Source organism: Salarias fasciatus, chromosome 11, assembly GCF_902148845.1.
Source record: "Salarias fasciatus chromosome 11, fSalaFa1.1, whole genome shotgun sequence".
NCBI classification, from domain to species: domain Eukaryota; kingdom Metazoa; phylum Chordata; class Actinopteri; order Blenniiformes; family Blenniidae; genus Salarias; species Salarias fasciatus.
In genome coordinates this window covers 19434032-19458702 of record NC_043755.1, presented here as the reverse complement: position 1 = coordinate 19458702, position 24671 = coordinate 19434032, and the positions used below count along the sequence as shown (strand labels likewise).

The following is a 24671-nucleotide window of genomic DNA, read 5'->3' as shown; positions in this document are numbered from 1 at the left end:
GGCCAGCCAACCCCTCATGCCATGCTAATTTAATCCAAAAACACTTCCTATAGCAGCCTGTTAATGTCAGAGTAGATTTCCTCTGTGTTCTCTGTGACCCAGAAAAGAGCACCACCCTGCCACTTTGCCAGGAACCTTCCATGGTTTTGTGTTTCCCAACAAATGGCAAATATGCTTCAAAACCAATAAACCTACCCCTGATATTTATTAGGCTGTTATTCAAGTATTCCTTCCCTGCCCGGCCGAACGGAGATGCACACGCACGCGTGCATTCGTGGAAGTGTGAGCGCACACATGCAAGCAGTCACACACCTTTCGTCAGCTGCAGACGTATTAGTAATTCTAATGCGGCGCAAGAAGATTAAAGAGTTGCGTTGTCTTGGGTGTTACAGTACACGTCTAGCTTTACTATGCAGACCAGAGGTCAAGAAGAGGAACACAGAGGGAGGAAATTGAGAACATTTCTTGATTAAAGGCCTGTGGAACATCTAACCTTTGACTGCACACAGGCTGCGCAGTGTTCAGACTGCATGTGCCGAACAGCCTGGGTCCTTTCAGCGTGTTCGCTTTCGCGTTCAGCGGCACCTGGAGAGAGCGGACGGCGCAGGCAAATAGGCAGAAACCCGCATCGCTTGCCCAGACATCTGGGGACAAACTGGTAAAAGCAGCTGCCAGCTTGGCAGAGGGAGTTATTGTTTGGCCGGTGGAGCTGTGTAGATTGACATCGCTGTGTTTTTGTGTGGAAATAACTGGCATATGTTGCGCAGTACTCTCTCAGATTCATTTTTATGTTGATGCTCTGGTTTGTAATTCAAACTCTGGTCACCGTGGTGCTAAAGTAAGGTTTTTTTTTAAGTCAGCTAAATGGTCAGGTAAACAAGTCAATGTATGTCTTCAATCCATGTGACCGAAGACTGAAAAACACAATTTTCACAGTGAAAACAACTTTATGGGGTGCATCTCCACCTCTTCCTGTCATTCACTCAGACTAGTTTCCTCGTGTCCCTTGACCTCTCAGCTTCTCACCCCCACCTCGCCACCCTGCTTATCCATCCTCTCTCAGCTCCGTCATCAATCTCTCAGCGAAAATCTTGTTTCTGCCAGTTGTTTCCTCGACTGCCAGTGTGTTTGCTAAGACCCTGCGACAGCTCCCCCTTTCCTGCCGACTTGGTCGGAGGCTAATAAAACTGTCGTGGTCAGTCATAAGACACCCTGAGAAGGAGAGCGTAAAGGGTGGAGTTGGTGAGTGGGTTGGGGGGGCGGAGGGCGGAGGGTGGGGGGGGTAGCAGGGTCACAGCTCAGAATATGCTGGGTTGGAGCTGAGTGGCTAAGCTGAGGGGGAGGTTCTCCCCGCTCCCTCGGACCTCCAGATCGGTAGGATGATAAATGATATTTAAAGGAGACAGTAAAACACATCTATTGCATAAAGTCATCAGTTAAAGTTAATTACAAAATATATGGGGGTTTGATTGAATGGGTCCCCGGGGAGTGATCAGGCAGAGGAGCTGCAGGCGGGCCGTAGAAAGTCGTCAGATGAGCGGCACTGACTCACTCACATTCCTCCAGCCGGGACCTGGTCTGTGTAAAGGACTCCAGCGAGCGGCAGTGATTCATCCCTGGTCAACATTAAAGCAAAACCCATAAGAGTATTGGGCACTACCATTTTGGAGTTGAGATCAAGACTCTGGAAACATCCGTTTGAAGTCATGTCATTTTTTACTTAAAGTTTATTTTTAGGGACGTTCAGCAGTTAGGCCTGAGTTCTCGAGGACTGAGGAGGAAACTGTGGGTCAGTCACTGGACGCTGTACAGATACTTCATGTTGAGGATGTGAAAATCTCAACATGAGCTGTGCTCATCTCCTTCACTTTCATTTGCAAAAGTGGCCCTGTCTTATGTTTTTTGGGCTCATTGAGTGGAGACACACTTCTTAATTGATCACATTTTAGAAACTTTATCCCTGCATTTAACTCCTCTAATCTGTTGCAAGCTAATCAAACCATCAAACTCTCTCTACCCTCTAAACCACAGTCCCAGTAGTATATCTGAAAAATTGAACTCCGACTGGATGGTATATTTCTCATGGTTGCCTCTTTATTTGCTGGAGTTCATCATAAGACAATTGCATCTGTTCATGCTTAAGAGAATGTCTATTATTGATTCCTATTTGTACTTCTGTCACTGACTAATTTTCAAAAAACACAATAGCAAACCTACATCTCTCTGCTTTACCATTTCTGCAGCCAGTGGTGGTCACCAAGAATCTCATTCTCTGGCTTCACCACTTCTTTTGCCCTTTGGGTAAGGCCAAAAGCAGCTGAGGTATTTCTCTTGAAAGGTGAGAAAATCTATCTCCCTCTCACTTGATACCATTAATTTAGTCAATTAAGCATAATATGTGATGGGATGTTCATGGGATTATCAGTAAAGACAGCGCAGTCACTACAGATTAGGTTGGAAAAGTACACAGATTCCAAATTTGGTTGGATCATGGTACCCATGATTCCTTAACTCCTAAACTGTAGTTTATCTGCAGTGTAGACGATTTTTCCATGTAGATCATATTTCAGGAAGACATCTATGATTTTAAAATTGACTGTAGTAATAACATGAATATTGTAAATAATATAGGCAGTGCCTGAATAATGAAAGGAAATGGAAGATTATCTTTCAAAACTCATGCATTAAAAAAAAAAAGCCTGAAAATAATAATTGTGTGTATGCTAGCATGCATACTTTGTGTATGTGCTCACGTCTGTGTTTGTGTGTAGGTGCGTGTACGTATGTTTGGGGGATCTGTTACATTTCAGACGGGGTGCTTTGTTACTGCTTCTGAGTGTTGGGGTGCAGCCGTGCATGCAATCAGTCTGTGTTTCTTTATAATTTTCAATGCGCCTGTTTTTTAGCCTCCTATAACTCAGCACCAACTCACCAACACAATCACACTTTCCCAAACACACACATATCCAGATGCAAGAAGCGCACGCAAAAAAACATTTGCGCTTTTTTTTTTTTTTTCCCAGGCCAAATGATTTAAACCAGTTCCTCGTTCACCCAGCAGACGCCATGTGTTTCCCATGTTGCTCTGACAGTGGCTTTTCATGCGATCTTCATGCTTTATTTCAGAGTAAAAGGGACAGAAAGTATAATCTCTCTGTATCATGTTATAAAGTACAAATCACACTGTGGGGGAATTGCACGAAAAGACATGAATAGAGAGCTGTTGGGGGCGAGGGAGGGGGGGGGCACGATGACGACGGCGGCGGCGGTGGTGGTGGTGGTGGTGTATAAATCTTCATGGGGTTTGCAGGGAAGGAAACTCTTATGCTGAGGAACAAGAAGCACATGTAGCGAGCAAGCTACCAGGAAATTGGTATAGTCTTGTATGATTTTATAGGGATCTTGGGCATGCCCTTCACATTAATTAGGATGTGGAGTGCGGAGGTATTTTTTACAGGAAACTAAGTATGGAACCCCTGCTGTCCGCCCCAGGGCTCCAGCTCCTGAGTGGAGAAAAAAAAAAAAAAAAAAAAAAAAACTAGCGGACTGTGTAACCAAAGTAAAGCAGGATAATGCAGGTCATATGCACACACAAACATGCTGACACACACTGAGAAGCTCCAACACACATTTGAACAGACCATGCACGCCATGGCAGGAACATTATTACTGAGGGCAAAAATGAGCTTTTGATCAGATTTATTAGTCACCAGCAGGTTTGTTTTGTTTGTAAAGTTATGTTGGTGAAGAACGTTAGCTGACCTCGGATCTGTAATCCTGCTTGCGTGTCCTTCTGGTTTGGTGAAAGTGTTGACTGCTTCCGCAGATCCTTCGTGTCTCTGCCCACCCAGGTCGCTCCTCAGAAGTGCACAGCAGTAACTTTAATGCTGTCTGTAGTTAATATGGCACTTCTGAAATCACCACAGTCCACCGCCAACCAGCACTCCGACCAGCGCTCATAAACCAGCCTCATCGTTCCCGTTCATCTACACATAAACATTTACTGGATGTTTCTAAACGGACACAAAACATTTAATCATCAGTAATGATTTAAAAGCATCATGAAAAAAAAAATGAGTGAGCTGTATTGAGCGAATAGTTTATCCTTAAAGTTACAAACAGAAATGTGTGTGATTGTTATGATTTGAGCGAGTTGTCAAAAGCTAAACCGTGATGGCAGGAATTCTAGGTCAGAGATTCTCCTAAAACTGCATCTCTTGTAAAACAGTTTAATTGAAAGCTGAACTGCTCACATGATTAGAGTTCGACTGGCTTCTTTACTGGAATAACTATTTACTTGACTGATGTAAACAAACAGTCTTGCTCTCATGATATCTGGAGCTCCGCAGCAGCTGCTTGAACACCTGACAATCATGATTCATTTTCCGAATCTTGAATTATTTTCAGATTCAGGACTTTGGTCTGAAAGGCTGTTTTAAGAATAAAGAAGAAGATTACACCCGATGAAGCGACACAGAGATAAAACCACAACAGGTCACCAGATAAGTTTAAGTAGATGTTTTTACAATTGCACATGTAATCGTAGCAACTTTACAAAATGATAAAAATCTTGTTGCCCTTATTTGTGGCCCCGTGCTCCCCCCTCCACGGAGGAGGCGGTGGGTAGATTCACAGTTGCAGAGGAGGAAGAACCGGCGGCGGCGGCAGCGGCGTGTGTAGCTCAGCGTCAGGACAAGCTGTGTCTAAATGTCTTGATGTATGTTTACACAATCTAATGCACAAGTTCAAAGGTGAAGGGGAAAAGGGCTTTTAATGTTTCCGGGTTTATTTATTCAGCCTTGCGTCTGGCTAAGAACTAACTCCCACCCCAACACCGACACCAGAGCCCCTCCTCACCGCCCCCCCCCCCCCCCCCCCCCCCCCGCCCCCCCCCCCCCCCCCCCCGCCCCCCCCCCCCCCCCCCCCCCCCTTCAGGCCCTCCCACTGAAATGACATCTCAAGACCGGCGACTGGCGAAGAGCATAACGCAGCCAGTGTGTGTGTGTGTGTGTGTGTGTGTGTGTGCGCGCGCGAGTTTGAAAGGAGCTGTAACGTCTGCTCAAATGTTTCTTTTTTTTTTTTTTTTTTTTTCCCATGGCCAGTGAACTTACGCACAGTAGTAAATATACAGGTCATAAATCAGTCCAACACATTCTTCTGCAGAGGGGTGGAGCGGCGTATTATCGATTTCAAACGGCTCGTGTAATTTTCTTTACAAGAATGGATCACAAGGTTTAATGAGGAGTTGTTTCGTTTTTAAAAAAAAAGAGAGAGAGAAATTTGAATTATATGCGGAAACCTGTGCATCTGCAGTGCATGTGTATAAAAAGGCAAAATCTGTAACGCTTTTATTCTGAGCAGATGTTCAAAATCGCATTAAATGTGCACACACACACACACACATTCATGCACACTCAATAAAAATGTGCTTTAGGTAGGCAGACTCGGTACGCCAAACTTTAACTGTTGTTCCTGTGAGCACAGTCAATCATAAACAGTCGACCCATTTTATTTGGCCAACTCGCTGTTAGTGGATAGCGTTGGCACTGCAGCCCGAGGCTCATAAAATTGACATGTCTGTAAATTCATGCATTTATTGACACAAATTAATAGATGCAATACTTTTCTCTGCTATTTCATCCTGCACTTAGTTTTTTTTCAGTACCTCCTGGATCAGCTGGACAGCTTTTGGATGAGGCTCCCATCGAAAGGAAGTTGCTTTTTTCTTCTTCCTTTCTTCAAAATCTTTTAGTACAAATGTTGTGGCCAGACTAAACACAACAGAAAAGTTTACTGTGCACAGATGCACGCCGGTTCACTTCAAGTCCAGGAACTGCAGCCAGAGAGTCATGGCTGACTGTATATTATGGCTACCAGGGGGCTCTCGTCTTCAGACAAGGACAAACCATTACATTATGCAGCAGAGAGAAAACGCTGGAGGGGATGATTTGGAAGCTGGAGCTGGTCTGTCTGCGTGTGCTCTCCGTGTCTGTGTGGGTTTTCCTGCAGGTGATCCAGTTTCTTCCCACAGTCCAAGGACGTCGAGCTCAGGTGACCTGAAAATGGAAAAGTCTCAGTCAGCGCGCAGCTGGATTTCTTGAATTGTGCTCAGTTGTTGACTCCATACTGGACTGAGCAAATGCAGAAAATAGTGTTAGGAAATTATAAAGATGCAGTCATAGAAAAGTCCTCCAGTTGTTCACTAAGGTGAAAAATGTTCCAAAATCCAATTAGTGTATCTTCAATAGTTCTGGACCTGGCAGCTTTGGACTCTGTCTTTACTGCTCAAACAACATAAATGCTAACTAGCTCCTTTAAATGCAGAATTTCTCCACATTTTATTTGGAAATACCTTCTTAGTGATTCATTTATTGTATGCTTTGGAAATTCGCTCCCACTTGTCGAGGGATATAATAAAGTTGGCCGTCAGTTTATTATATTAAAAAAAGGCACTAAAACTCAGTTTGGTTGATAGTTCTTTGGGTTTTTTTTTTGACTTGACAAAAGAAAATAAATGTTACACTACATGATTTTCAACAATGTTAAAATATTATTGTTCTTGTCTTGCACCAATGAAACTGCTTGTTATTTTCTTGAATAGCTCACTAATTGAACTGAAGAAGCAGATGTTGAAGACACCGATGTAGCCAAAAAGACAGAACCAACAAAAGCACGATGACGATACGAAAAGACAAATGAAAGTTGTATTTCCCACCAATTAATCTGACTTGTTCGCCAACATCTCCTTTAAATCAGGATTCTCCCCTGGATTGGAACATGTTAAACATGTTAAATTTGTCTTCTATCTTCATCACTCCAGTCTGTCATTACCAGCTCATTATTCCTCTGTGCACGCATTTTAAATTAGGTCAGACAAAGAGAAAATGAGAAAATTGTTGTCCTTGTTGTCATTTTTAGATGAACAGAAAAGGAAGTAAGTGAGCCCAAGGCCAGTTTTCAAAGTAAGAGTTGTTTGGCGGCAGGTCTCTTTGGTTTACTCAGCTGTGTGGAATTAGAGCGACTGACCTTGCTCCGAATCAGCTTTCTGATCCACCTGTGATCCCACCCAGCAGCAGGAAACACTGTACATTATGGGCTAAACGTGCCATGAATTATGGGCTAAGGTTTTTACCCCCGGAAGAAGGTCCTTTCATGTCCCAAATTGCCGGGCAGTGAAAAGAAAAGTAGCGGCTCTCCTGCGGCTTTGGCTGATGACTTGCGACGTTAGATGTATCGAACTGATGCCGTTTATGTAGATCATCCCCTCAATTTTCAGCCCAAAGCAAACAGGCCGAGGGCTTTGGGCGTAAAACCGCCTCCTCTGAGCTGGTCTCATTTTCTCGGTTCTGCCCCGGCCCGTCCCCTCCTCCCCCCGCTAACGAGACGTGCCAGTCACAGGACGCCCTGCGGGCTCCGGAGACCGCTGCCTCCGTGGGACAGATGAGGAGCAGGCTTTGGCCGATCAGCCTGGCTGGAAATCAGGAATGCCCTCCTTCTCCACCTCCTCATCCCTTGCCGCTACCTCCTCTTCCTCCTCCTCCTCCTCCTCCTCCTCCTCCTGCCTTAATGACTCATACCAAACTCACCATGAGATCTGTGACCGCACCATCCTCAAACCATGAGAAGACTGCCACCAACTTCCCCAGAGCCGGAGGATTACGAGCCCAAATGCTTTGCATCTGTGTGCCTTCTATCAGCGCATGCCAGAGTGCTGTTTCCTCCGTGTAATGGGAGTCACTCCAACGTCCCCACGAGGTTAAAGTCTCATCCGGGGATGTTTCTCAGTTGAAATCAGAAAAGAACTGCTGGGAGTTGATTACATTTCATTTTACTGCTGAGTCTTTTAACAACAATTATTGGTGCCATCAGAATGCAGCGGAAGACAGGAAATGGCACTGAAACTCATTAAAAGTACTTTTTCTGGTATTTTTATCATTTTATTATTATTTCTTTATGAGAACACAATTTTATTCCACCCTTTCCATTTTGCTTCTTTGCCTCAGTTTGCTCACTTTACTGGCTCTTTTCTCCCTTCAGCTGGAGGAGCTCTGCTTTTCCCCACCAGGATTTTATGGCTCTCCAGCAGAGTGTTGAGACACAAAGCACTCCAGCAAGAGACGGCGGGACAGGCCTGACAAACACAGAGACGCAAAGCTTAGGAGGACTGAAGAGGAGAGGGATGAAGACGGACAGGACGAGAGCGTGTATATGTCTGAGTTGACGGCCAACATATTTCAGCGTAAAGACCGAGCGCTTTTTCCTCTTCTCTTGTTATTTGAAGTTGTTTCCAAATGTCAGAGGAAACGTGCTTGGCTTCCAGAGGAAATATAAGGTGTTAAACATACCTGCTCTGCCCAGATCTGCTCCGATCTGACGGTGATGAGCCACATCTCACGCTCTTAATGGTTCACAGCGCTGTTCCGCAGCGTCTGTTCAGTGTCTGTCTGGAGGTGGATGTGCAGTTCTCGGGCCAATAAGTGCACGAGTAGCAGAGATGGATGGCCTGCTTCAGAACAATCGGAATCGGTGCAACGACCCAGAAGGTCTAGGAGTCTAAAAAGTGAGACCCGGGATCTCAGCTGAGATCTTCTTTCTGAAGCTCTCTGAAAAGACAAAGAGGTCATTTATGGAAAAGCATCTGGATCCGGTGGCAGAACAGGCCAAGCAGCAGAGAGCATTCCCATCCGCAGCCTCTCCCCCCTCCAAATATGAAAAAAAGCCCCCCCACCTCCACCCCCCTCCCTGCAACCACCACCCTCGTCTGTTTATCATAGGATCTCCAACACACAATCAAACATGAAAGGATGAGTGCTCGCAAGAGGTCTTTCGAGATTTTGTGGAAATGTGACATCTCTGGAAACATTTAGTCTGTCATAGCTGCTGCTGCTCTTCAAAGAGTGCCGAGAGGAATAGATTAATGTTGCTTCTGTAACAAACCTTCCTCCCGTCTGTTCTCTTTCCCTCCTGAACACGCCGGCTCCCTATATCTACCGTAACCATACAGAGAGATGACTGTGTAAAAAGGAGGCAGCAGATCATTATAAGATGTTCATGTGTGTCAACACTGATGTGATTTTCAAACTGATAAGACATTTGTGTTTAGTTTTTTTTTTTTTTTTTTACCTTGCTAAATGTTTGCTTCTCTGTCCCATTATGTAATCTGGGCTTGAACTAATCTATATGTCTGAGTTATGTCGACCAAATGGGAAAGGCATGTGAACACATACCATACCGTTGTATGTAATGATACCAATGGGAGGTACACTGGGTGTTATTCTGAAGCTTTTACCGTCAGCGCAGGTCAGTGAGAATTACTGACTGCATGCGAAGGCATCACTTATCAACGAGGTGGCTTCTCATGGGACAGGCTGACATCAGCCACATGATCTTAGCTTTTAACCTTTAGTTCAGTCACTGTCAAGGTGTCACAGTTCAACTTTTCACTTTCAAATGTTAGTGATGACAGTCCACAAGACAAAAACAAACACTGCCAGTTACTTCATATATTCAGGGTACGATTTACCGGTGCCAGTCTACATTCCCCTTTGGTCAAGCCATCCAGTTTTCTGCTGAATTGTCACTATCACAGGAGGGATCAAATCTGTGAATGCATTTGTGGGATGAGCCACAACAGTTGCACCAATAACAAAAAAAAAAAAAAAAAATCTTCTATGTTGGCGCCAAACTGTTTCTTACAACAAAAAAACAAACTTGCCAAATATAAGGCTAATTTTTGTCCCATCTTTCTCTCTGGAGATAATCACTGTCAAGTTGCTTGGAGGAGGCAAGAAGTGAGTCATTGAAATCTTTCTAACGAGTTAATTGCCTTCCATGTGTGGCTCAGTAACTCCAATATTACCATTTGCTTCTGATCAGTGCAGCTGGCAAAATAGAAACAGTAAACCGATGAACAATAGAAAATTTCTGAAACCACTTATTACATTTTGAAAAACAACTGGAGAAAATTTGTGTCTGTATGAAAACAACTGTATCTCTGCCAGTGCCTTTGGATTAAGATCAAGTAGTACAAGAAAAAGAGGTAAGTTGTCTGACATGTCTGTTTCTATGGTTTCAGGGGGCAATACATTGATTTTAACCCTGTTTGACGTTTGCACGAAGTTAAACTTAACCTCAACCTGTTTATGATTTACACTATGCTGACCTGTGGAGGAACTCTGATCCACAAAAATTGAGCAGTTTCAGCTCATTTTCTGATTATGCCAGAAGGTTCTACGAAGAGACACAGGAAGTCCTGCTCAGTGTTCGTCTGTGGTTATTCGCTTTATCTTGATGATACTCTCATCTCTGTCTTCGCAACCTTGTCAGAGCTTCTTTCTCTGGGCCTTTTGGTCCCCCCTGTGATCGTACCGGACAATATAAATGTAATTTGAAGACATCCTAAGGAGCAGAAAAGAGTCTCCCCTGAGTTGGAATCCTACTTTTTGAGGGTATTTTATGTATAGAGGAGAAAGACGGAACTACAGAGAGACAGCGAGGGTCAGACAGCGAGAAAGGAATGCTGTTTACTCATTGCACTCATCCATAAGAGGGCTCCCCCCTCAACAGTCAGCCAGCCGGACACTGCCTTGAGTTCAGCACCACATCCAGCCAACACTCCCCCCTCCTCCCCCCACCCCCCCTCCTCCTCCTCCCCCGAGCCCCCTCCTCCCAAACCCCCCGACCCTAAACCGCCACCACTTTACTAACACAAAAAGATGCAGCACGGCACTTTCCTTTTCACCCTTGCATGCAACTCGCCCCGTCTCCCCACCTTGCTCCCGCCACACACACCCATACACACACATCCACACACACTCACGCACCCCTGGCCTCCCCCTTTCCCACCTTTGTATCAGTTGAAAGGCATATGGTTACTGCCATCCGATTCCCCCCCGGCTGAAAGTGCCTTTCACTTTACCGCAGTTCACAAAGAGGTCAGACTACGGCAAACAGAAATATTGTGTGAGAGCTCCTTTTTTGTGCCTGAGCTAAAGATGTGGGAGAAACAAGAATAGCAGAGCCAGAGAGAGAGAGAGAGAGAGAGAGTGAGAGAGAGAGAGAGGAGGAAAGAGACTCGCTGATAAAGTTACATCTGGTCAAACAAACCTCACTCCATTCCTCATGCCAGAGCGGGAGAATTTATGTTGCAGTGAATAAAGAGCGGTATCTGAGAGAATTGACAGGAACTAACCTCGGACATGGTCAGCCGTACATCATTCATTCATCTCCGCATCCACGCACCCAGTTTTTGAGCCAGGTCGGATTTCCTGATGCGGCTCAAACAGCTGCAGTTTAAAAATTACCGTCTTGCGGGCCGCAACGCTGGGATTTTCAGGAGAGTCACGTGGCGGTTGAGTCAGGAACAGAGACAGAGGCGAAAGCTGCTTTTATCAAAAGGCGAACTGCACAATGAGGAAATCAATCAGCGATGGGCAGGTGGGACTGATACCAGCGAGGTGTCAGAAATATCACAGTGGCCGCTGTGTGTAACACGATGAGGCAGCGTTTCGCTCTCGAACCCCCGGGTCCTCTGGGCTATCTAGTCTCTCCAGCTCTCTTTGTGCTGCTCTGGTAAATGATTAATAATGAGTGTTCCTCTGCTGACCTTGTTTGTTAAAAGACTTGTACCTGACAACTCTCCACACTCTGCGCACCAAAAGAAAGCGGTTTGTGACACAGACAGGGACCGACTTCTATTTCAGATCGCCACCCCCCCCTCGCTTGTCAGTGAAATGAGTCATGAAATCTGTCGAGCTCTTTGAACCTTCTGCAATCTCTACCCCGGCGTCCCTATTGTTAACCTTAATAATCGCAGCCATGAGTCGAGGGTGAATTTTCAGTCCGCAGCCCTGTAATTAGACTGCCGATGCAGGCACCAATTTATGGCCAATATTTTTCTTGGCATAAGAGTCACAGAGCTCAAGATTTGATTTCCAAACAAGGAGCTTTGTGGAACCACACCAAAACAGCCTCTGCGAGGAAACCACGCAACCATAGAGTCTTCAGCACTTCAAACACTTCACTGCGAGATAAAAGAGATTCATTCTGAACAGCTAACTGCCGTTTACTTTGCCCTTTGTGATGATTCCTTCCAGTAGGATAACATTTGGTGAGAAAGTGTCAGACTCGGTTTTGCTGGAGGCCGGGCGCTCTCCCCCTAGACCAGGGACTCTTTGAGGAGCCCCCCCCCCCCCCCGCCGGTAACCTCCCTCCCACAGCAGACTGACAACTGGCCTGGAAGTGTGCCTTGTTCCACAGGGCCATCAAACATTTATTAATCTAATAAGCTTGTGCCAACACGCTCACACACAGACCTGAGGGCGCGCCGGGCTCCCCGTCAAATGAGCGATAATGCAGTTTATGTGCATCTCTGTTGTAGTGTGTGAAAACACAGCGTTTGTGTGTGTATTAGGGAATGTGATGGTGAGGGATTTTTCTTTTTCTTTTTTCTATAGTGCTGAATGGAAGACTGTCTTGTACCATAAATCTGTCCCTCATTGGTAAGACAAAATGAAAATGGCCCCATCATAAAACATCTGTAATGGCTCCATCCACCACCAACACATAATGGGGCAATTACCAAGGAGGGGGCTGGGACAGCATGAAGCCTTCAGCTCTCTTTCGGTACGCCACACAGTGCTTCACTCTGTGTGTTTGTGTCTCATAAGCATATGTCTGTGCATATGCTTCATTTTATCTTGAGGTATCACAGCGTGACGACATGAAATTACGGCGCAAAGCGACCCGGACAGGGCAGGCAAACATCAGCTTCTACCTGTTCAATAACCAATTAGGACTGCAGGCCGAACACATCTGACGCCAAGCTGCATTATTGATGCTTGATCTTTTGGTCTCGTGCCTTGACGTCTTCCACACCTCGTAATCAAGTATAATTGAGGTTAACTGTACGGCACGGCTGAAACGCTAGACAGGTAAGCCGCAGCCTCTCATGATTAATGTAGTGTGTTAGTGTTCTGGGCTCTGACCTTTTGAGATAGGCCAGGCACCATTTTTAAGTGAAAGCTCTGCCTCTGCCGAGTTGTGGAGTTGTCCATCAAGTCCTCCGGTGCCCTGCCGCCCTCCTCCCCCCCACTGCCGCACCATCTCCCCCTCTCTTTTCCAAAGTCAGATCCTTGTCTTGCTGCCTCATTGCCCCTGACCTGTGTTTGTTTGCCTACATGGCTCGTTTTACAATGAACAACCAAAACCTCTTTTTTTTTTTTACCACCCAGATCCCCTTTTTGAATTTGAGTGTGTCTTTTGCAAAGCAGTGAAAAAGTTAATTGATGCTGATTGAAGGGAATCAGAAAAGAAAGTGTTGCTCTGTAGACTCTCATATCGCACTTTTTTTCTCTCATTTTTCCGATCCGTGGAGCTCACTTTGACGTTGCATGTTAAAGCAAACATTTGAGACCCGACATGTCCTCAAGCATCCAGACCAGTGAATGCCATTGTCCGGCGGCCCCCACCAGCCATCGACCTTCCTTCTGCTCTCCGCGAGCGTCCGAGGATGTGAATTGGCAGCGAGGTCACGTCCTTGCCTCACTCCCAAACATGAGCATTGTCCGAGTTGGCTGAGTAAATTTGCTTTTGACTCCAGCTCATTCAAGCCCTCGCACCGCCACACAGAGACACACTCAGAGGCCAACAAAAAAGGGAAAACAAAAAGATGAACTACGCGAGTACGAAAAAAAAAAAGGAAAGGCAATGTTCCTTTATGCAGACATTTGCAGGAGAATCCAATGGTGTACTTGTTAATCAGGGAAGGACCCGGGTCACCATCTGTAACATAGACCAGGGGCAGTAAATGGATGAGGAGGGGTGAAAGGGCACACTCAGACATTCCTTTAGAAAATAAACAGAACAAAAATGGGCTTCTCTGGACAGGTACTTCTAGCAGATCTATCAACTTCAGCATTTTCTGTTTTCCAAGTTCCTGAACGTGTTCAATGTCGCATCTGTGGACTTTTACCAGAAATACAAACATATATATATACCTTCCTGGGGTGGGAGGCATGGACGTGTTGTTTCAACCGCAGCCGATTAAGCGACTTTAAATTCATGCTAATGTTTTGAAAGCCCAGTTGGAGGCGAGTTTAATGCGATTAGCAGGTTATCGGTGAAGAAGCGGAGGTGTCTGCTGTTACCGTCTGGCCTGACAGGAGGAAGGGGAGGAAGTGTGAGGAAGAGGCAGGCAGATGCAGTGTCAGAGGGGAGAACCACTAATCTTTTGTTTCACTGTGACTGTTCTGTGCACGGTTTATTACCTGCTTCTGCCCAAATGACATCTGCCTAACAAGTGCAACTAGAATCAACTTCTTTTATTTTTACATCTCGGTTGATGAGCAGGTTCAAAAAATGTATGACAAAACTCAACCTTTTTTTTTTTCTTTCTTTCTGAAGTGACTCTCAGATAAGCAAAAAAAAAAAAAAAAAAGAAAAAAAAAGAAAACATGACCTCTGGCATCAAGCAAGTGTATTTAATGTTCAGGGCCAGCCCTGCCTTTGTGCTGGAGCCAGTGGTTCAATGAAAGGCAGCAGTAGGGGTCACTTCAGGCATCTGCTGCTCTCCTGCACCAATCATCTGCCCATCTGTGTATGCGGCTGCCCTTCTGTCCACTCGTGCACACACACACACACACACACACACACACACACACGTACACGTTGACACACGCTCCCCAATGTTGCGTGCAAAAGCGCACTTATTGTAAGACATGCGAGTCTGTCAGTGTTTCGACTCTGCATCTGCTTAGGAGCACCACCTTGCACCGCGTTGGCTGGAGAAAGGTGTCAAGCTTTATTATAGGGGGGAACCGCAGTGTCTGCAAACCATAACGGTGGGAAGTAGAAGAAACTAGAGAAGGAGGGACCCCTCTAGAGGCAAGAAGAAAAAAAAAATGAGTGAGGAGAGAAACAGTCACTGAAAAATAAATAATGAAGTTCATGCTGGATTTTCTCAGTAGCAGTTTAGAAGTCAGGCCTTGGCAGCATCCAGGCTCCTCGTGCTCTACATTTCAACCATTCAACAAATCTGAAGCCTTTTCTAATGCTTCTTAATGCTGATTTAACAAATTTCTGCTCGCACAGAGGTCCTTGCTGTCTCAAAGATCAGCGCGATTTATGTGTTTCCTGTGGCCGCTGAGGACATCACTGATAACAAAGCCATTCAGCAGCAGGAACAATTGAGTCTGCCTGCGAGCCAAGACGCTTTCTCAAAACCTTGGAGACGTTCCCGGGCTTCTCACTCAGAGCAACACCTTATAGATCTTCACTTATGCAGCCTCACAGTATTTTGAAGAGGACTCCGCCACGCACAGATGTGGGGTGTCAGGACTATTTGTGTTATACATTCTCCACATTTCTGATGAAAAGGACCCCCTCTCTTTGCCAATTTCGGTTTGCTTAGACTAATATATTAGGAGCAAGTTTAAAATAAACACATCTCCCTCTCCCTCTCTTTCTCTCTCTGGGCTCCAGTGCAGATAGAGGGGGACAATACGGCAGTTGTGATGAAGAACTTTATAGGAACATTTAACTTAAGAGTGAGGGATTGAAGCGGGTAAACAAAGCATTCCTTTCCCTTTCATCACCATTTAACTGTTCCCTTAACATTTAGTCTCACCTCCGGGCCAGTGCCCACCAGACCGAGGAGCTTGTCAAATAAATATAAATCAGAAAGTAAAGGTTTATTCCAGCAGTTAACTTGTGGTTGCTTAGGAAAGTTAAAACTTGATTGAGCAGCATTAAGGTATTTGTTATCCAGAAACAGCTGCAAAAGTCCCTTCTGGAGGTGCACTTGCAGCAGCGAGGCTCTCAGCAGCACCCCGGCCATGGCGTTCCAGACGTACGGCCTCGGGGGCCATTTGGTTATACTCAGGGGAATGGTTGTTGTGTCAGTCATTTGCAGCGGCCGCTAAAGAGTGCACTTAGCATCCTCTGTTTCCCCCTAGCAAACATGTGGGGAGTGACATGATACTGTACGAGAGCCTGGACAACATATAACATTTCAAAGCAATTTCCTAATTGTTTCCAGGCCAAGGTCGATAGCCTATATGGAAGCAATCCCTTCTTTCAAACTCCGTGCATGTGTGTGTGTGTGTTTTTGCCCACAGATTGGGAAACATTAAAGTGTTAAGTAAACTTGACCCAGGCAGGTCTAATTCATTGGGAAATAGCTGGGGTTTGTACATTCAGTGCCATATCAGTGACAGTCGGCCGGCGCGTTTCCTTCCACTTGGATGGTCACCATATGTTGATACGGGTTTTGACGGTGCAATCCTGAGACATCCAGTCACTCAATAATTGCATTTGTTGTCTATGAAGAGAACGTGTTTACAAAGGGGTGCCAATAGGGGAAATCTGACCTGGAGGCAAAGGTATATGTGGTCCAGATGCACCAGATCTCAGGAGAGGGGAATTCAACTTAAAACTTGAAAAGACCCTATAAGTGCTTGAAATAATGTGAATTAGTAGTGTTTTAATTGTATTGCCAGCACATTGAATCACTGTCAAAAGAAAGTGTACTGATTGTGAGTAAACACTGTCATTGCAAGCATAGGAATCAGTAATACCAACAATGTAATTACTTTTTTTTTCTCAATTTAATGAAGTTAAACACACAACTTCTACACTTCCCAACTCAATGCCCTGCAAAGTCCGGTTTGGATGCTTGTGTTTTCAAGGGAACGTTATCCAAAACACATCATATGAATGGGATGGGATACAGATCTGGTGGAATTAATCATCAGAAGTGCCAGACTGGTGGACTTGGTTTTGAATTTTATTTGTACAGTAATGGTGTGGAATATTATCCAGTAATATATGTATATAAATGATCTTATATATCATTGTAAAAGCTCTTTACACTCTAACTGAATGCACCTCAATACTCAGATCCTATATGCAATTATGAGGTAGACAATAATAATGGTATTTTCCACCCTCTGCAAAATATCGAATACACCTTAAATTACTCTTATCAACGTACGAAATATATGATTATCATGAAACTCTGTACATCACAAATAATAAAATAATTATAGAATAGAAATTATACCAATTTGAGTGCATTTTGTATATTTACAAAGAAATGCCGTTTTTTTCATTTCTTCATTCGTTGCACTTTGTAAAGTTTTCAACTGTACAAATATTTACAGCTCAAAAAAACAAGACAAAACAAAAAAAAATAATATTGAACAGCAGTGCATTCCAAGCTAATGTGCATTTAAATATCGTCTCGTTGGCGAGTCTCTCGTGTTTTTTCTTTTCTTTTTTCTTTTTTTCTCATATATTTTCGTCAAGAAGACAAATTCTCGCTGACCACGTGTCCTTGGCGCAGTCAGTTCTGGAAGTGCATTTAGTAACGATGCAGACTTTCGAGCAAAAAAACAAACAAACAAACAAACAAAAAAATAATAAAAGTTCGTCTCATTATGTGTGCTTTCTCTCTGTCTCTCTTTATTTATTTATTCTTATCTATCTCCTTCTTCACCAAGGCCCGAGTCAGGCACAAGTCAGATTCTGTGTCTTTTCTGTCAAAAATGCGCACCGAGCCTCTCAGCTGGTAAAGCAAAAAAAAAAAAAAAAAAAAAAAAAAAATCTCTTCACGGCATTACCACCACGCTCCTTCTCATCTCCTCTTCTTTCTGCCTGGATGTTTGTTTGGTAGATTAATCTTCTTCTTCTTCTTCTTCTTCTTCTTCTTCTTCTTCTTTAATCTATTTGGGAAAACAGGCACTTGATCGGGCCTGTAATGACTCCAGCTGGACAGTGGCAATTACGGCCCTGGATGCACATACCCAAAACAGTCCGGGTCTCTGCTGGCAGGATCACACGGCAGAGCTGCAACAAAGCGCCGCTGACAGGCAGAACGCCGGGCTGTCCCCGGGCCTCGGCACGAACAGGTGCGCAGTGGGACTCAATGGGTCCTCCGCTCGCTCTCTCTCTCTCTCTCTCTCTCTCTCTCTCTCTCTCTCTCTCTCTCTCTCTCTCTCTCTCTCTCTCTCTCTCTCTCTCTCTCTCTCTCACACGCACACGCACGCTATGCGCTCACTGTGTTGTGCCATATGGACACGACTCACTCTTCTGGGAAACAAAAAGCCTGCTTGATGAGTGATAACTTGTTGCATGGAAAAAAAAGGAGTCGATGTGCTTTATAACACTTTAAGGCAGAGAGCGTGAACGAATGTGACTGAGCTGAGTCTGAATAAATAGAGGTCGCCTCGCGTGTGCATCCCTTTTGAGTAAAGACGAGGCGCGTCATGCGTCAAGACCCGCGTGAGGACTTGATATCTTCAGTCTAGGACCCATTAAGACTTCTCTTTGATATTCTCTGTCTCTTTTTTTTTCTCTAATATATATAAGTTCTGAGTGAATAATGGCCGCTACCTGCACCCGCACTGCTCCACCACCATGTCCTCGTACTGTTTGTACACCACGTTGTTGCCTGAGTCTATGTAGAGGATGCTGATGGGGCTGAGTTTGGTGGGGACGCAGCAGCTGGGCGGAGTGCTGTTGGGGTCCATGGAGTTCATGAGCGTCTGTATGATGGCGTGGTTGGTCGGCTCCAGGTGCGACCTGAGCGGGAAGTCGCACACCCCCTCGCAGTGGTACGCCTCGTAATCCAGGGGCGCGATGATCCAGTCGTCCCAGCCCAGCTCCTTGAAATTCACGTGCAGCGCCTTTTTGCTGCACCTGGATTTGGACTTCTTCCCGTGCCGCTTGCCGTGCCGATTGCTCAGCGCGGTTCTCCGCCGCCGCCTGGGTCCCTCCCCCCTTCCTCTGACCCCCCTGGGCGGCGGCGACACCCGCTCCCCCTCCACCTCCTCCTCCTCCTCCTCCGCCGCCGCCGCTCTCACCACCACCACCTCCTCCTTCTCGCCGACCGACCTCCGCGACTTGATCTTCTCCTTCATCTCGTTGAACAGGTTCTCCCTCTTCTTGGAGCGAGTGTAGGCCACCAGGATGGCCTTCTCCTGCTGGGACCGGCCGCTCCTGTCCAGACCCAGCTGCCTCAGATCCACCTCGGTGTCCGACTTGCCCAGAGTGACCCTCAGCTGGAAGCACAGCTGGCTCCCCTGCTGCTGAGGATGATGATGATGTTGGCGATGATGATGGTGCTGCTGGTGATGATGCGGGTGATGGAAGTGATGCTGGTTCGCTTTAAACATCTCCCACACGTCCAAAACCTCCCAGCCGGGTTTGGTGGAGTCCAGCGGGTCCAGAGACCTGGAGTCCAGCAGCCGGTCGGAGCGGCACGGGTAGACCTGGATGTCGTACAGCCCCGTCGTCTGCAGGGAAGTCTGCGAATCCCCGTGCGCTCTCCTAAATATCCTTAATTCCGCCCCGACCAGCTCCTCTTTTTCTGAAAGGGTTGAGACATCAAACAGATACTTTTGTCTTCGCAGAGGAGAGTGCAAAAGATCGTCTGCAAGGATAAAAGAAGAAAATAATTGCAGTCAGATTCACTTAGGGTGTACAGTGTTCAGAGGGGTGGGGGGGTGGGGGTGGGGGGGGGGGGGGGTCACATTCTCCCACGGAGGCCTTCTCTCTCTTTTTTGTTTTTCAAAAGTCCACCCTGAACCTGCCTGAAACAAACTACAGCTGACAAGTCTTTGGTTTGGAGAAGAAATGAAAAAAAAGCGAGACACTTGAATTGCATTTACACCCGGTTTCCCCATTGTTTTCCTCTAATTTGTCCCTCACAGAAATCCCTGGATAATCAGGTTCCTGCATCTTAAATCAAGCAAGTGGAACCGAGTTTTGTCCAGAAAGTCATTTTAACCACAGTTCCTAGTTTAATTTCCTACAAACGATAATATGATGCAAAGCAAACAAGCTCCGCGTCATTACGCATGAGCCTGTCTTATTTCACAGTCTGGATTTGTTTCCAGTATTTTTGAAAATCTGATTTATCCGCTAATCGCCTGTCAGATTCGGACAAAAATCTTTCTTTTTTTTTCTCCATCAACAAATTGGTGATATTTTATACTGTATAGCTACTTTTAATTGAAGTCAGTGCGTTTTTAAGGAAAATAGCAACGCTTCCATTACGCGTGATGACAGATTGATTATTAATGGGCACTTTTTTTTCCTGGCAAGGCAAAGGTAAACCTATTTACAACTCCAGAAGGTCTAACATTGCAGCAGATAGTAGAAATGTGGTTAGATTTGCCCTTTTTTTTTTTTTTTTTTTTTTTTTCTTGGCGGGGGTGAGGACTTTTTCATAGTTGCATCATTTAAAAACATGATAAAAACCATTAAAGACAGAATAAAGAATAAAGAATCAAACAAGGGGCCCAGTGATGTGAAGGGTGCTGCCAGACACAACGGACCAAAGGAGACATACTGTACACTCAGCCGAACAATACACAATTAATGCATTATTCCCCGCCGGAGACCCAGGAGGCCTGCAAATATTTCGCCAAGGCTGCAAAACAACGCTCGGAGGGAACGCATGAAACGGCGTCAACACGCAATAAATTTCTGAGTTTAGAGCACACATTTTCAACTTTAAAAAAGGATACATTATGCTGCAGTGTAATAAGCCCGATTCAAAAAATTATTTAAAACCAGAATTTTTAATGTATTTCAACATAATAATTCTACTGTCGTTTATGATTTGACAATTAAGCAATAATGTCAGAAGGAAATTAAGTATTTATTTCATATATAATTTTGTTTAAAAAAAGGTTCTTAGTTGGAAATTTTGGATATGCTGTGCCTGAAATAATTCATAAATTATAAACCTCAATTCGTCATAGCTGCAGATCCTGTGCGTCGTTTAATATGTCGCCATTTCTCCACCAATATTATTTAATTCTTCAATCAAAGTGACATGGCCACATCTAAACACCTCTGTGATCTAATTTGTAAATGTTACTTCAAAAAAAAAAAAAAAAAAAAAAAAAAGAGGTACTCGAATGTGGTTGTCAGCTCTCCTCTGAACCCTGCCCAGCCAAACAGTAAAAGTAGATTGAAACCTTGTGCTCCTTTCAGTGACTTTGTGCGTCTGGTTTGCATTAGTCCCTTTTTTTTTTTTTTTTTTTTTTTTTTAAATAAGTCCTCAAACAAATCGAATGCAAGTTCACCAAATAATTAACAGTTCCCAATTCCCATCTTCCTCATTAAAGCACTTCCCCTCTTTCATTTCATCTCATCCTGCCAACGACAACATTCCCTTTAAAACGCGCCTGCACGGACCGACCGACTGACCCAACAGCCTGTAGAAATTATTGAGTTATTTGTGTTGACAGTAAAAGAAAATGTACTAAGTTTTTTTTTTTTTTTTCAATTTCAGTATTTGTAAAAAGGCCATTTTTTTCCATTACGCGTAGGCTTGACGGTGGATAATTAGGAGGACTGCGGTGGAGTTTATTGCTTGGTTCAAACCGGCATCCTGTGCACTTTAGTTTGACCTTGTTGGTTGTATTTGAACAAATTCAAAACATGTTTCTGTCATACATGCCTCTGTTTAAAGAGAGAGAGGAAAAGAAAGAGGGGGCGGTCGGGCGGCACCATCTGCGCTTTAATGAGTTACCCCAAAGTGCCAAGAGTAATTTTCAGATTCGAGTTACTCTATTCTGATCTCGGGGATTTCTGACCTGTAGTGCGAACACTTCTGCTTGTTTTAAAAGCAAAAATGTTTGTACCTAAACAAGCGGTTCGTCTGCAGCGCGCACCAACTAAACCAAGTCTCCGCATGCAAGAGAAACGCGTAAAAAGCGCAGAAGTTGGAACTTCTCGTGCAAACAAGCTGCGCTCCGTGTTCGGTTGGAGGGGATTTAGGAAACCAGAAGTCCCAGTTGAGGTTCATTCTGCAGGTTAATGCAGTGCAACACTTTGGGGATGCTGGGATGAATCCCAGAAGTAACCAAAGGCACTTGAGCTGAAAGAACGGGAAGAAAAATAATTTTCCATAATTAAAGTGGCGGTCGCAAAGGGAGGTTCCACAGTCAGGGGGGAAAAAAAACGTACGAACCACTTCATAGTGGAGGAAGTGCTCTTTCATTTTTTTTTTCCGTTTCCTCGTCGTTTCTTTCTTTCTTTTCTTGATGTGCCCATCGCGGCCGAGCAGGGTCATTATGGGAGAATAGACAGTGTTTGATAAGTTATGACATGAACACTCAATTAGATCACCGAGTTCAAATACTCCAGTCAGCCGTTCGATGCCAAGCAGCTCTCAGAGAGTCCAGCTCGGGGTCAGAGCCAGTGACACATCACATCAAAATCACGGGAGAGAGTGAGGCGTTTTTCCTATCAAATCAGCTCCCACTGCAAGAAATGACCGCACGGACGCGCCAGTAAACTTTACACCCAGTCATCAAACGTTTGTTTGGCTGTTGAGCAACTGAGAGAAAGGAATTCTACAAATCTAGTCTCCGGGGAACGAAAATGCATCAAATGCTGACACGCAATGGGGGAGAAATTATCACAATTTCACTGAAGTGCGCAACGGAAAAAGTTGATTCATCGCAGTGATAATTGCAAGTGCGCCTAATCACGTTAGTGGAGGACGATCAGCCTCCTCCAGCAGCGTTGCTCATCAGGATGGACATTTTTTGCAGCGCGCAGTCTGAGTCCCAGAGTGTTTCAGACAGGAGGGAACGGCAAACAAAGATAGCTTTTATTTCCCCCTCAAAGATTAACTCGGCTTATGTCCCCTTGTGTGCGCTGGATGTGTTTGTGTTTATCAGATTGTGTTTGTTCTCGCAGGCCGGTCCAATCACTTGGTTACACATGTTAACTGACCCAAACACCTGCTTCTCACACCGACCCGCTCTGCCCCATGGCCCCCGGCTCCCTTTGTCAGGACAAGTTGAACGAACTGGACACCATAATGGCAGCAGATTGAAAGTTTTCTAATAAGTGTTTGGCGGTTTGGGAGTTTCATTCTGGTTGCAATGTAAATCTCACACCTTTGTTTTTCATTGATTGATACGTTTAGGCGAATCGAAAATGAACTAATAATTATTTTCAGTGATGAAAAGGTTTGCTCTGCATTGACATGGAGGTTGGGGGCAGAATAGTCTTTTTTTCTTTTCTTTTTTTGCAACCTGCGCTGACAGTGATTTACAGCCTTCATTCTCAGAGCGTCTCAATTAGTGTTTTACTGTGTTGTTACCCCGAGGTTGATATTAGTGGAGTTCTACTTCAGACTTGGACGAAAGTTGAATGTTTCAGCGGCAGGGCGGCAAACAGACCAGAAAACAACACATTCACCAGAGGATCAACAAACCTGAAGCTATGCAGTAGTTTGTGTTTAGTTGTTATTCTGATCATTCTTCCACTTTTACGCGTAAAAGTGCGCGTAAGGACTGCCTGATCTTACTTTAAAGGATGCGTAAAAGTACCAGCAGCAAGTTTGGCGCTCCGCTGTTTTTAAGCATTACTGTTGGCTACTTTAATGCCATGTAAAAGACGAGAGAATCAAGCAAGTCAAATAGTTAGGACGTGCCATAGAATTCTTCAACTCTGAGGCGATGGATCTGGCATCGAGCTGAAACCAACCTGTTCCTCTGTCCACAAAACTTGTTATGGTGTTGGCAGATTTAGAAGAGCGGAAAAAGCTGGCGTTTAGTCCGAGCTTCTCAGCAGCCGAGTATGTCCTGTATATGGAGAGCATGTATTCATGCGGAACAATCGCGTTCTTTTGCTCGTCTTTGTGGTGTCCCGCCACAGGATGCGAAGACGCGAAGATGTCTTTTAGGAATCTGGGTGACCTTTGTCCGTCTTGATGAGGAATCCTGGCTCCTCTGTTCCTCCTCGGCGCAGAGGGAGCGATGATAGCAGCAGACTGGAAACACGGTATATTCCCAAAGAAAACAAGGAGGAGGCCCAGATATATCGTAAAGACTCGAGATGCGTCCATGGCTGGAAGAGTCACTGGATGATGTTGAGAAACTCTTTTTTTCTTTTTTCTTTTTTTTTCCTTTCAGTGAGTGCGTCCCCCGCTCAGTAAAGTTGGACTCTACGGGCCGCCGGAGTCTGAGGTGCTGCGCGCGTCAGGGTCGGAGAGCTGCTACTTTTGCGCTCCCCGGTCGCACCAGAAGAAGTGCGTTTTTCGCTCTGGACTCCGCACAAGAGCGGAGACTGTTGGGCCGAGAGAAACACGCCCACATGGTGGTTCAGTGCAGGGCTTCCCAAACAATTTCATGTCACAGACCCCCAAACAGACGCGCAATAGATTTAACGGAGTGCCAGAGGAGAGAGCGAGAGAGATCAATACAGAGGAACAGGCTGAGCAGCATTGTGCTCATGACTATCCCTGTTTAGATCACAAAATGTATCATTATAAATATCTCAAAAATATATTTAGATCAATTTCTGAATGAAATTAAAGCATAACGTCTTGGAGTACTGCTTCGATCAGCATTTCTGTTTATCTCATGAGAAATCTGGAAATTAGGTGCAAATCCGCACATATTTCCGAAATACCATCAGAGTTATAGCTTTTCTTATCACAAGAGGCTGAAAGCATGCAAGGACAATGGCATCAGATTAGATTAGATTTTACGCACAGATGACCTGAAAACACGCCGCGCGACCATAAACTTGTGACATTTTTAAAGACGTCCCACACATGTTGCTCTCCTCATTGTGGCCATTATTTACATACCCATCAGTGAAACTGTGCAAGATGTGGAGAGAATGTAATACTATCAAACTCT

General features: G+C 45.0%; 1 protein-coding gene across 2 annotated transcripts; it reads right to left on the bottom strand.

Annotated features, from left to right (window-relative positions):
• Nucleotides 1-17623: 17623 nt before the first annotated feature.
• gdf6a (growth differentiation factor 6a) lies at nt 17624-24013 on the bottom strand. 2 transcript variants are annotated; one of them, XM_030101958.1, is made up of 3 exons: nt 23512-24013; nt 18888-19429; nt 17624-18812 (listed from the first exon to the last, which is right to left on the bottom strand). In XM_030101958.1, exons 1-3 carry the CDS (start codon nt 23870-23872, stop codon nt 18387-18389), a joined length of 1329 nt encoding a protein of 442 aa, XP_029957818.1. In that variant the 5' UTR covers nt 23873-24013; the 3' UTR covers nt 17624-18386. The 2 variants fall into 2 exon arrangements, with proteins under 2 accessions (XP_029957818.1, XP_029957817.1); XM_030101957.1 differs by having other exon boundaries at nt 17624-19429.
• Nucleotides 24014-24671: the final 658 nt, after the last annotated feature.